The sequence below is a fragment of the Oryzias melastigma genome, linkage group LG13 (genome assembly GCF_002922805.2).
Source record: "Oryzias melastigma strain HK-1 linkage group LG13, ASM292280v2, whole genome shotgun sequence".
NCBI classification, from domain to species: Eukaryota; Metazoa; Chordata; class Actinopteri; order Beloniformes; family Adrianichthyidae; genus Oryzias; species Oryzias melastigma.
Genome location: NC_050524.1, coordinates 2,942,294 through 2,955,420, shown reverse-complemented (window position 1 = coordinate 2,955,420; position 13,127 = coordinate 2,942,294). Strand labels below are relative to the sequence as shown.

At 40.2% G+C, this 13,127-nt stretch overlaps 1 protein-coding gene across 2 annotated transcripts in view; it reads left to right on the top strand.

The window, feature by feature from the left end:
• rasgrp4 (RAS guanyl releasing protein 4) overlaps positions 1-13,127 on the top strand; it is a 26,056-nt gene that overhangs the window by 9,723 nt on the left and 3,206 nt on the right. The window contains exons 3-14 of one of the 2 annotated variants that reach the window (XM_024277629.2): positions 3,130-3,241; positions 3,449-3,511; positions 3,607-3,738; positions 3,872-4,013; positions 5,831-6,004; positions 6,134-6,250; positions 9,042-9,317; positions 9,390-9,470; positions 9,656-9,760; positions 9,876-9,985; positions 10,057-10,207; positions 10,287-10,323. In XM_024277629.2, the coding sequence (XP_024133397.1) occupies positions 3,130-3,241; positions 3,449-3,511; positions 3,607-3,738; positions 3,872-4,013; positions 5,831-6,004; positions 6,134-6,250; positions 9,042-9,317; positions 9,390-9,470; positions 9,656-9,760; positions 9,876-9,985; positions 10,057-10,207; positions 10,287-10,323 (1,500 nt within the window). Of the gene's footprint in view, positions 1-3,129; positions 3,242-3,448; positions 3,512-3,606; positions 3,739-3,871; positions 4,014-5,830; positions 6,005-6,133; positions 6,251-9,041; positions 9,318-9,389; positions 9,471-9,655; positions 9,761-9,875; positions 9,986-10,056; positions 10,208-10,286; positions 10,324-13,127 lie in introns of those variants that run through there. The other variant, XM_024277630.2, reaches the window with a different exon arrangement.

The following is a 13,127-nucleotide window of genomic DNA, read 5'->3' as shown; positions in this document are numbered from 1 at the left end:
TCAGATTTAAATCACAGCTGACATGTTTCGACGTTTAACATGTCAGCTGTGATTTAAATTGCAGGTCTGATAACAAAATAATCAAAAAGTTCTGAATACTACAAACTCTATGAGCGTTATCGCATTAATGGATCTATAGGATTTAAAACTGTAGTGGAGCATGGAGACTTTGGCCCGATCGTTGCTGAGTCACAAAAATGAGCTTTTCAAACATCCGGTTTTCTTTTGATCCAACACGATTTAAATAAAGAAATACTCAGGAATACAGTTTCAATCATAAACTTGATTATATATAACCTCTATCATTATAAAAATGCTACAAGAACATGTTAAAAACACAATTTTCATTGAAGTGAGTCTTTAAAAACATATTGTAAATAATCAGATGCTTGTTTTCTGCTCTGTAGTTCATCATCCGTCCACTAGAGGCATCGTTTGACCAAATTACCTTAAATAGTCATGCGTAAATAGCAATCATGCGCTATAGTTCATACGAAGGTTGGCCTGTTTCTCTCGCAACTCTCCAAGAGAACTGTGACAATCTTCTGAGTGGCGTTTATACGTGTCAAGCTTGATGATTCCGTGGTTGAGTTCTTTATTCACTGTGATTTATGGGGATCTTTGAGATTCAATGTTTATCTGAAGATACTTACAGCTTTATTAATAAATATGTTAATCAGTTGTGCAGATAAAGTAGGTGGTATGTACGGTTACGATTTTAAAATACAAAAAGTTTATTCTTTTTATATTTAAAATCCTCAACATTCTAAGTAACTAGACTAAATGAAAAAAATGTGAATTAAAAACCTGCTTCCTATCGTAATCAAATATGGTTGGCGTCATAATTGCTTTAGAAAGTGCGATGATTTAATTTATAATTTTTTTGTAACTGAGACTGAATTTAGAATGCAGTAATAAGTCTTTGAAATCCTGGGATGTGGACATTTTCTGGGTCAAATGTTCTCCACCATTACGTCAAAATAAGTACAGATTAAATAGAATTTTTTTCATTTTAAATATGGTCATAAAATTCCGATTCCTTGATGATGTCATCAGCGATTCCTTTTCGACAGCCTTTCCATTATCAATTGCAAAGACATACAGTATAAACTATGTCCTTAGTGGATCAGCCATATTGACTGAGGTTAGCTCCGCCCACATCAACTGTTATCCAAAAATGATTACAATAAATAGAAGTGAATTTAGCTGAATCCGCCCACCTGCCAATCAAAAATAAATAAATGAAAGATCAATTTAAATAAGATTAAAAGATTTGAAAATGAATCTCCGCCCACAAATCCAAGAGAACAATAAACATTGAAAAAATTTTGACATCAGGATGTTTGTAGTTTTTGTTTATCGCCGTCATGTTTTGTGCCTCTGATTTCCAATGCTCACCAGACTTAATTTAGCATCACTTTGAATGGAGAAGTACTGCAGACGTTTTTTTAATTTACTTCTTTTATTGAAATCATGGTTTAAAGCAAGAAAAGTAAATCTATAAAACTATTCATATGATATTTGATCCACACGTTTATGAGATACAAACTTTGCTTAAAAACCCATTAAGTCGTGTTTTCTACCCTGCAGTTCATCATCATTCCACTAGGGGCAGCAAAGGGCTTTTCATGCTCATTATATAATGGCTGCCTCAATTAAATCTCTAAAACACTTTTAGGGTAAAATTTTGTTTTTCAAAACGTTATGTTGAGAATAATAACTCATAATTTGCTTTTGTTTTTTATTAAAAAATACTAATTTTGTTGATAATATTTCCTTATAATCCAGTCATATTATTTGAACATGTGTGGATCAAATTTGAGAAAATGGGTAAATGAGGAGCTCTTTCTAGATCACTTCAGTCAATGTTTTTGTATCTTAAGGTTGTGAACAAAATATGACTAAACCAATGGATCATAATTGATAAGATCTATATCACATAAACAAATTATTGAGAATTTCCTTTTGTTAAAGGGTTTAAATAACATCCACATTCAAAATAGTTAGTATAATAATAACAATATAATAATATTATTATTAATATAATTAACTAATAAGTTTCCTATCACTGATTTAATGTATCAGGAACTCAGATTTGGATTTGACGTTTGGGTGGTCCCTCATTTTATTCACGGAAAAGACGAGCTGCTGGATGACCTCCATTGTTGTTGCTTTTCTAGTCGTGACACTCCAACAACATGCTAGCGGTCTACACCACGCATGCGCCGTGAAAACAAACCACTCAGTGCAAGCAAGGCTTAACTGAGTGGAACTCAATGGACCGTCTTGTACTGCTCCTTACCAGACTGCTCAGTGGAAACGAGGCTCCAAAGTTTATGGTTTTAAAGTAAATGTGTGAAATTTGTTCTTCTTATTTGACCCATCTCCTGGGGGAGCGGTGAGCTGCAGACACAGCTGCGCTCAGGAAACATTTGTTGGTTTAATCCAGTCGTGAGTACCAAGCAGGGAGACATCGGGTCCCATTTTTTGAGCTGCGGATTTGAACTCACTGCCTTTTACTCTCAGGTCGGACACTCTACCACAGGGCCATTGAAAATGCACATTAAAAAAAGCTAAACAAAAATGAAGAACAATTTCTGTACTTAATAAAATGGTAGAATGTCACTTCAGTTCAGCTGTCTTTGATAGTAGACCAAAGAACAGACATTTGAAGTGGGTGTTGGTTTCTCTAAATCGTGGTGAAAGAGAACTACCCGGAGGTTCACTGGTAAACTGGTTTAACTGTATTTATTTGCATTTTCAAATTTGCAACAAAGAGGAAGTTCAATTCTTGCTTCTTAATAACCATTTTTCTGGTTTTACACGCAACGACCTGTGGGCCTATGAATCGGGTTTGAGGAGTACATCCCAGTAAAAACTTCACACAGGGACTTTATTTAGCAACGTTTGAAGGTTAAGAACATGTTTACACTGCTGATGTAATCAGCCCCTAAATTTGGATGCTTTATTTGACAAACCACAACCGGTCCATGAAGGTTTTCTCCTCTTGTCCCATACTCGTGATCCAGTCTGTCTCATGGACTCAGGTACCACAGAACCAAGTGATCCGTAATCTGTCTGAAAGCTTTTGAAACGACTGAACAAATGTTTGCTGTGTCTCGACTGCAGATTCGGAGGGAAAGATTTCCAGCCCAAAAGGCTCCCAGTTGGTCCACATGACCCTAATGATGCACAGTTGGGTGGTGCCGTCTCAGATGTTTGCCCAGAAACTTCTTGCCCTATATCCTTCCCTGCTGCTCAGCGTGGCACCCCGGCTCCGCTGGGGAGCTGCTCCAGTCACATGTTCCCGTTGGTTAATCAGATCAGGAAACAGGCCGGGCTTTGTTGTGGCCTCCTGCAAAGCAGATTTGTAGTTTGTACTCCTGCTCACAACCAACAGGTTGGGCCGCATCAGCAGCGAGTTTCCATCCTTGACTCCTTACCTCACTTACAAGGATTGTCCTTCCGACAAACGGGGACTCAGGCGGGCGCAGATCTGCCACCTTGTCAGGTGAGTAAGGTCAGCAGGTGCTGTGCGGACGGACGGAGCGCGACAGGACGGGTATCTGAGTAGTAAACATGTTTTGTGTTGTGCTTCGGGGCAAGGCAGTGGATTAGCCAGTTCCCAGCCGTGTTTGAGGTGGACCCCCTCCTGGAGCAGACCATGGGGGACCTGTGGGCGCTGGTGCAGCTGGACAGAGAGAAGATCCACTCGCAGCTCATCGACACCTCCTGCTCGTGAGTCATGTTGTCAGTAGAGTCACCGCCATGCAGTGACGGAACAGCCGTTGGCTCGTTTGGAGACAACCAGTTTCTCCCTAAATAGAACATCTGTCTATTTTTGTCTGTTTTCTCGGCTCTGGTTTCCCAGAAGCCCTCACGTGAACGTCTCGCAGGCGCCCTCGCCATGTGTGAAGAAGAGGAAGGTGTCTCTGATCTTCGACCACATGGAGCCGGATGAGATGGCAGAACATCTCAGTTACCTGGAGTTCAAGAACTTCTGTAACGTCTCAGTGAGTTTCACAAAGTCTTGGTTTAATGAGGCATCACCAGGTTTCTGTTAGTCGCCCAAATGTTTTATTGATTCCTGAAATATGGACCATAAACGTAAACAAGAGAATTCTACGTACTCCCATGACCAGAACTGGAAGCTTTTAGGACTAATGCAACTTTCACGTAATCATTACCTGGTTTAATAGACCACAAAACTCCAAAACATGCATTTATATTCTTTTAGGAATTACTGTTTTTACTGATTATCGTAAAAACAACCTTTTTTTAATCTAAAAAATGTAGACGAGTACTTCAACTTCTACAAGAGTTCTTTGTCTCAACTTGGAGGTCACTGACTGGCATGGTTACTGCAGAAGACTTATAAGTATTAAAAAAATCAATAAAAAGATACTTAATAAGTATGTAAATGAAGTAAATGAAGCTGAGCTCAGTCGTCACCATAAACATGGTCACACACACGTTGTCTGTCTCGCCGAGTCCCTTCAGAGTTTACTGTCAACACTGCTGTTAAACTGGTTTTATCTGTGTGTTTACTGACCGTTTGGGTTTTGTTAGACATTTACAGCAAATGCAGAAAGAATATTTCACCTTTTCATTTAAAATGAAATGTTACACTAAAAGTTAGTAAAATATTACAAAAGTTTCATAAAAGCGTTATCTGGTGTCATCCTGTCAATGGAAGCTGATGTCAGAAACTCTTCTGTGTTCTGAGAAAATCACTGCAAAAAAAGCAGAAACAGATGAAAAGACAATCATTTGATGGATTCACCTTCCTAACCACCAGTTAATTATGGTTAAACTGTTTTAAGTGTCAAAAATGTGAAAAAGAATCTGCAAACCTGCTGTTGAAACGCTTTAAATTCCGACCTTATGCTTCATTCCCATGATTGGCAGCGGTGTCAAGTTTCAATGTTAAGTCGATGTACATACGTGATCTAAAGTCCTGCAGCACGATTTTGGTGTCAGGTGTAGCGAGGTTGACGCACCGTGTCAACCAATCAGAGACTCAGCTTTGGGCATGTGACCCTCAAAGGGTAGAAAAAAATTCCAGTATGGCTGCTCAATGGGAGATTTTCATCCTGAACTTCCATCCATTTTCTTAACTGGGGCAGCGGGGTTGCCAGAGTGTCCTGGTTATTGTTGGGGGAAGACTGGATATACCCCAGACAAGTCGCTAGCCTGTCACAGAGCCCATGGAGTTGGGACTCGTGGATGCTGGTCCCTCTGTAGAGCTCTCCAAAACATATAAACTCAAGCTACTCGCTCAACATCATCCATGTTTTCCATGACGTGGCAACAGATAAAGTCCAGAAAAACTTTGGCGGTTGCTCCGCGGCTGGGACGTCAGACGAGGATCAGTAAGACCAGAGAGAGGCGGCAGACGCAAATTTGACATGCGAATGCCGTCCGGTGTGAATGCAGCATTAGAACTCTAATTTTATTACAATGAAAACAAACAAACCTGCTCTGCCATCTCCTTAAGTGCAAAGATACCATTCGTTTCACAAGCTAGCATTAGCTCACGCTAGCTTCTACAACATAATCCACTTATAGAATCTTTAAAATGCTTTATTAAAGTTCATTTAGCTTAATCTTTTACATGACACTACACTGCCCCACTTTTAGACTGCTTGTAGTACACCTAAGGGAATTTGTACATTTTTTATGCAAATTCCATTTTTATGAATGAATAAATGAACTTTATTTATATAGCACTTTACAACATCTTATAGCATACCAACGTGCTTCACAATAAAAGAAAGAGGAAAGTTTAAAAATGAATTATCGTCTGACTCGTCTTTTGTGCTTTTTCCAGTTCCTGGACTACCGCAGCTACGTGGTGCGAGGCTCAGTCAGAGATAACCCCGCCCTGGAGCGGTCGGTCATGATGTGTAACGGCGTCTCCCAGTGGGTCCAGCTGATGATCCTCAGCAGGCACACAGCCCAGCAGAGGGCTCAGGTCTTCACCAAGTTCATCCATGTGGCCCAGGTAGACCTGCTGCTGGAGCCGAGCCGCCCCCAGAGGCAGCCGGGGAACTCTGACTGTACTGTGGAGCACATGATTTCATGTGCTCTGGTGCTCGCCCTGCAGTTATTTACTTTTCCTTTCCCTCTGTAGAAACTGAGATCTCTGCAAAACTTTAACACTCTAATGGCCGTCACTGGAGGCCTCTGTCACAGTTCAATCTCTCGCCTCAAAGACACGTCCAACCTGCTGCCCCCCGACGTCACCAAGGTACTGGAAATATTACTCACAACCTTCAGTCACTCCTGAACTCTGCTTTGGATAACTGGAATTTTAATAAGTGGGATTTGCTTCCTATTTGTGTCTCCAGCATCTTAATAGTTCACAGAAGTACATATATTTAAAAGGTATTTGGCAACCTTTTACAACCTTGTTATTTCATAGTTAATACTTTTTTGAAACATTATTATTTATAAGCATTTAGATTAAAAATTACATCTTAACTAACAGAAAAAAAAGAATTTCAAAGTTTCTGCAAAATATCTGTACATAAAACTTCTGATGCCCAAGTAAAAACCCTCTAGACTGTATTTATCTTATGAATTTAACCAATTACTTCACTGTAAAAAACATATTTTGCTTTTTAGCTAAAATTAATGTTTTTTTCTTAGTTACATAGCTGTAGTTACAACTTCAACCAGCAGAGGGTGGTACAAACTGGATTATGAGGTCGGGACTTAAATGAAGAAGTTAAAAACCCACTCAGATGAAATTTTTTTTTGTGTGTTTTTAACATGTTTTTGTTACACGTTTTTCTTAGTAGAGGACATATAAAAAACAATTTACGATTAAAGCTGCATTTCTTCGTTTTTCTTAATTCAATTTCAGAAAACTGGATGCTTGAAAAAGCTCAGACTAATGACGCAGCTACTGAAATGGGCGGGGCCAAAGTCTCCTCTCCATCTTGGCTTGTCACGTTTAGGTGTGCAAGACATGATGAGCTTGCAACATTCATGCTAATATAGCCTCTAGCTAACATTGGCTTGAGGCTATAAGCTCACACAAACAAAGCTCCCACCAACAGGGAGGAGGGCGGGGTTGTTCTGTGCCAACGGTCCAGCCCAAATTGTGTTTTTGGTGTTACTAACATGTCCTTATGGAATTTTACTGATGATGGAGGATATTAATAAAGAAAATGAAGCTCAAAATCATTTAGTATTTCTAGATTTAGATTGTCGTATATCAGTTGCACATTAAAAAATGTTGCTTGAAAAATATAGTTTTTGTGAATTAGAAAATACACTGGGCAGGGCCACAAGCCCCCTGCTCCGCCCCTTTCTGATATATCCACTTGTAGACGAATAGATCCATGAACGTCTTTCCTCGTCTGAGCTGGAATCTGGATCTAAACTGTACGGCTGGATAGCTCTGATGATGTTAGCCCTATTTGTTGTACCGCTAATGTTTGTTTGGGGTGGTGAGGGGCTGTAAGCTAGTGGGAGAGAATGTAAACAGAGAGCTCTCTAAGTGATGGTAAACAGTGTACAACTGTACTTGTACTAGCTTTACTACCTTCTTAAAAGTCCCAAATCGCTTTACCGTCACCAAAGCAAAAACCTAAGAAATACAAACATTTTATGAGACTTCTGGGAAATTTCCATGGCACTGAATTTTGGAATTGTAGATTCGGACACCCCTAAAACAATGACAAAAGCCTGATATAGTGCACTAAGTAGTGAGTGAATTCGCACAAAACCACTAACTCGTGTTTGTTTCCAGCAACACCGCCCCCTAAAGGTATGTTGTTGTAAGTGCACAACATTTCTAGTGGTTTGGTCAAAACCAAGCCCACACCTTCTGTTCCCACATTTGACCAAAAACAGGAAGAAGCAAACGTTGCTGATCTAGCACTAGAGGAAGGTCCGATCAAACTGCAAACACTAAATGCATGAACAGTCTGGTTTCACGGATCTTTGGGGTGTGCGTGGGTTCTTGTTTTTAGAGCTCAAGCTGGCAGATTTTTAGGAACCTGGTTTATTTTGATTGTCAGATGGTCAGAACCATCAGAGCTTGAAACTTTCCTTTTGACCCGCCCAAATGCTGTTTCCAAAACACTGTTGAGATGGGCGGAGTCAAATCTGGTCATTGTGCTCGTCCTTCTTCAGGTGTCATTTTCACCATTCAGACGGTTGATGTCGCAGCTGATCCATTTAAACAGATGTTTATGATGAAAACAAACCAAACATAATGTTTTCTCTCCCTGCTCATTCAAACTGAACCGTTTTACCAGTAAAGTGTCCTCAGAAGGTCAGATTGTTTTAGAGATTAAGGGTTTCTGACAGGAAATATCCTAAAAATCTACATTTATTTGAAATATGTGTCTTCTCCAGTGCTAGGAGGTATTTCTATGAGGTAATTTTTGTCATATATATACAGTTTCCCTTAAAATGTGTCATATTTTTACTTTTAAATACTTTATATTTGGAAATAATCTGAAGAGAAGCTCCTCCTCTTCTTCCCTATTTGTGCTTTGTTTACATGGACTCTTCGGGAGCCTTAAAAAATTCACAATAAGATGCGTTTTTAAAACAGTCAGAGCTTTCTAAGGAATTAGTCCATTTTACACTGAAACCCAGAGCTGCTGATCACAAACAGCTCAGTTTCCGCAGATTAACGCCTGATCAGGCTGCAGGAACAAAACCACGCCAAGCCGTCGGGGTCAATCAAGGTGGCGTTAAAGCTGGAGATTAACCGGATAATATTGATAATTATGAAGCATTAATATGGAACTATGTGCAGAACATTTCCATGTAGATTCTTATTTATCCAGGTAGATTCCATCAAAGTTGTGGCCCAGCCAGCCACCAAAGATGGGCTCCATATGGTTTAAAAGTGGGCAGAAAGTGTGGGTCCTGATTGGGTTTGTCCACAGTTTCTGTGGTGGTCCCACCTTCCTTCAGACTCTACTGGAAGGATTGTGTTAATGATTGAAAATGAAAGATCAGATGCACAGGAAGTCCCTGACTTCTTCTTCTCCTCTCCTCTTTGGCGCCCCCTGCAGGCTCTGAGTGAAATGACGGAGCTGCTCTCCTCGCGCAGCAACTACAGCAACTACCGCCGGGTTTACAACGACTGCAAAGGCTTCAAGGTCCCCATCCTGGGCGTCCACCTGAAAGACCTGATCTCGCTCAACGAGGCCATGCCGGACTACATCGAGGAGGAGAAGATCAACCTGAGCAAGCTGCAGCACCTGTACAGCAACATCAACGACCTGCTGGCCATCCACAGCTGCACGCCGCCGTTCGAGGCCAACAAGGACCTCCTGCATCTGCTCACGGTACCACAAACGTTTCATTTGAGGGTTCTGAAGCTAAAGGGCGTCCTGACTCATGCTCCTGCACTCCTTCAGCTCTCTCTGGATCTGTACTACACCGAGGATGAGATCTATGAGCTCTCATACACCAAGGAGCCCAAGAACCCCAAGATTCAGGTGAGGGTGTCAATCAGAGCGCTGTTTTGACTTTGTTTTTCTGCCATCATCAAAACAAAAGCTCCAGCTCTCTGCTAGAGCGCTTCAAAGCTGGCCACATCAAAGCGCTGTACGTTAGGGAGGAGTTTCATGTGGTGGGTGTGTTCTTTCCTCCACGGCTCATCGTGCTGCATGTGTTGATCCAGCCTGTAGCTTCAGTCAAGCCCCCGGTGGTGGCAGAGTGGGGGTCAGGGGTCACCCCGAGGCTGGACCCCGACACCATCTCCAAACACGTCAAGCAGATGGTGGATGTGAGTTTGTGGCGCCGAAGCCGCCGCCTCTTTCTTTCACTTCCTCGTTGTTGGATAGAATAAAGCAGAACTGAGTTCCGTGATGACGCTGCTGCCGCTCTGTCACCCCCTGCAGTCCATCATGAAGAACTACGACCCCAACCAGGAGGGCTACATCTCACTGGAGGAGTTTGAGAAGATCGCCTCCAACTTCCCCTTCTCCTTCTGCACGCAAGAAACTGACAGGTGGGGAGGCGGGAAGCTCGGCCGCCGCCTCACCTGCCCGTGCTTCAGCACCTGTCCTTCTGCACCTGCAGGGAGGGGCAGATCAGCCACGAGGAAATCACCTCGTACTTCATGAGGGGCATGTCGGTGTGCGCCAAGCTGGGATACAACTTTAACGACGCCCACAACTTCCACGAAATCACCTACAAGCGGCCGACCTTCTGTGACACGTGTGGCGGCTTTGTGAGTCCAAATCATTCAGGAGAAGATCTGACACCGCCGCCAGGCTTCAGCCTGACCTTTGACATTTTCTTTCTTCCAGCTGTGGGGCGTCATTAAGCAAGGATACCACTGTAAAGGTGAGAACCAGACCTGTAGGATGCAGCTTTGATGGAAGAGCTTCGAGAATCTATTAGGATGAAACTATAACTGTCGTGTCATGAAGGAGGTTTGGGAGTTTCCAGCATGTCTGACCTCTTTCCTTCATGTTTAGAATGAAAAAGAGGAAAAATCCAAAAGAAAAAAAACACAAAGAAGTGTAGAGAGAAAAAGATGGATGAAACATGAAGAAAATAAGATGATAAAAAGTCACAATTTCTAAAATTTCACGTTTAGTCTTTAAAAAAAGACAAAATGATTGAGATTTTAGTGTCCAGATCTCCTATAAAGTATGTAAAATAGTTTTGCAATAAATACATTTGATTTATGTCTTAGTCACAAGCCTTAGGCCAGCGTTTCTCAATCTTAATTCTCTTACGTCCCCCCATGAAGAACTTACACTTTCACGCCCCCAACACCTTTCTGCTGCAAATATCATCAAATATCTCTACAAAATATTGTACCATTATTATCATTAAAGAATAATAATTAAATAAAAAATCTAAAAAAAACTTCTAAATAATTTGTTTTTATTATTATATTATTATATAACTTTCAGACAGAGTAAACACAACGGTCGTTCCTTGTTTCCCCCCACAGTAGTGATGGAATTCTGACTCCTCAGAGATTCAGTTCTTTTCCATTGACTGACTGAAAACAGCAGCTCTTTCAGCTACCAAACAGCTTTTTAGGTTGTTTTTTGCCTTATTTAATTTATTATCAACTATTACGTAGGATTACGCACAAAATCCATGACTAATGTAAATATGTGTAAATGTACCAAATAAATGAAAAAAAAGGACTACTAACGATTCTGTTTTTAACTCTATACATTTTGAGCTTTTTTCCTTTTAAACACATTTGAATTGAACAACACAAAACTCTGCAACCACAATCCAAAATACAAATTAAATAAAACCAACGAATAAAGACTTTTATTCACAATAACATTCAGAAAGACAAAAGATTCTCAGCTTTGAGGATGTAATCTGGTTTAGAGAAGATTCTCTCAGTTCTCAGGATGGTCGTGGAGCCATATGGAATTATATATTAATAACTTTAGTCACATTTTAATATTTTATTACACTAAACTTTCAGATAACTATTCTGTAAAGTGACGACACGTTTTAGGTCAGTCAATCTTGTATTTCTTGCCGAGTCATTTTTATCTTGAAAACATCTCATTTTCAGTGATATCTGATGAAACAAACTCATTTTACCTTACATCACATCTAAAGCAGAAGTTTTATTCATAAATGATTAGCGGTCGAGCAAGAAACAGATTTACTTGATTTGGGGAATTTTTTGGGACTCAGAACATTTGTATCTAATTATATCTCAAAATGTGTTATTATAGGATGATTATGGAGGAGAAGGGGGGGGGGTCAATATACCAGCTTTAAAATTATAAAACTATTTTCTGAGCAAAACATGGTTATTTTAAAGCATAATATTTCCAACCTAAACATCACCATTTAGTTTATTTTGATATTATTTTAGCTAAAAAGGCCGCTCTATTTCTATCGGCTGATTTTTGCTCTTACAGCAAAGAAAAAACATTTTGTTTTCTAAATGTTTTAAGTTGATTTGAGAAATACTTTTTTAAGTAGCTTGTATCTTTGTTAGTCCTCTTTTGATGTGTTTTCATAGCATTCCCAGTGCGGTTTTAATTAAATTAAACCGTTTTTAGTGGAAATCTGTCGTTTTCTAAGACATAGTTTCTGCAGAGCGGCAGGAGTTCTCCTCTGAGTTGTATTTGCGTGAAGCAGCCCCACCCCCACTTTCTATCACACATCTAAATCACACTCTCCCTCTAGCTTACAGCCCTCACACCCCAATGTAATATTAACGGTGCAGTAAAAATGGGACCGATTCCAGCTCAGACGAGGGAAACAAAGACGTTCATGGATCTATTTGTTTGGAGGTGGATGCAGGAGCAGGGAGCATGAGGCTCCGCCCACTGGATTTTTTATGTCACAAATACAATCTTCTTTTGCTCCTGATTCACAACAATTTGAATAAATAAACACTCAGATATAGAATTTTAAGCTTCATTTTTTACCTAGATGTCCTCCATCATTATAAAAATCCCACTAGAACATGTTAAAAACAGAATTTTCATCGGAGTGGGTCTTTAACCCAAGAGCACTGTTGCTCGGTAATTTTCACCTGAGCAAAAGTGACACTCAACATTTTTGTGAGTGTCATGGGTCCCTGGGTAAAGTCACACATGTCCCAGGATGGGTTGGAGCAAAGACCAAGTCTCAAGAATCCGAATTTTTCCTCAAATTCCTAATTTTTTTGTAATATTCAAGCATGCTTTTATTTTCCATTTTGTTACATAAAGTTGAAAATAATAGAAAACTCTAATTTATCACGTGTTGTCATATTTCAATCTATTTTTTTATGACAAATACTTTTTTTTGGTATTTATATTGTGTAAAAATTACCCGGTCAGTAACAGTGATGGCGTAGCTTTTCTAGTGAAAGTGTTCGAGGGTTAAGACTGTGAGGTGTAATCTGACAAACATCTAAACTTTGGTTTTTCATTTCCTCAGCTTTGCTTCTCGTTTATTTGCTTTAAATTTGTGGTTCGTTTTCAGTGAACTCCCCAGCAGGCGGTTCTGCTGCTGTTGTCTTTTCTCAGTACTGTTGTTGCTCTGCTTCGTGCAGAAACACGTGCGCTCCAGTGGAAGAGCGACTGAAGACTTCTCAGAAGTCCTGATTCTCATAAAAATCCAAATGTCCTGACCTGAAAGACGTTTGTTCTCAAGAACAAAACAAG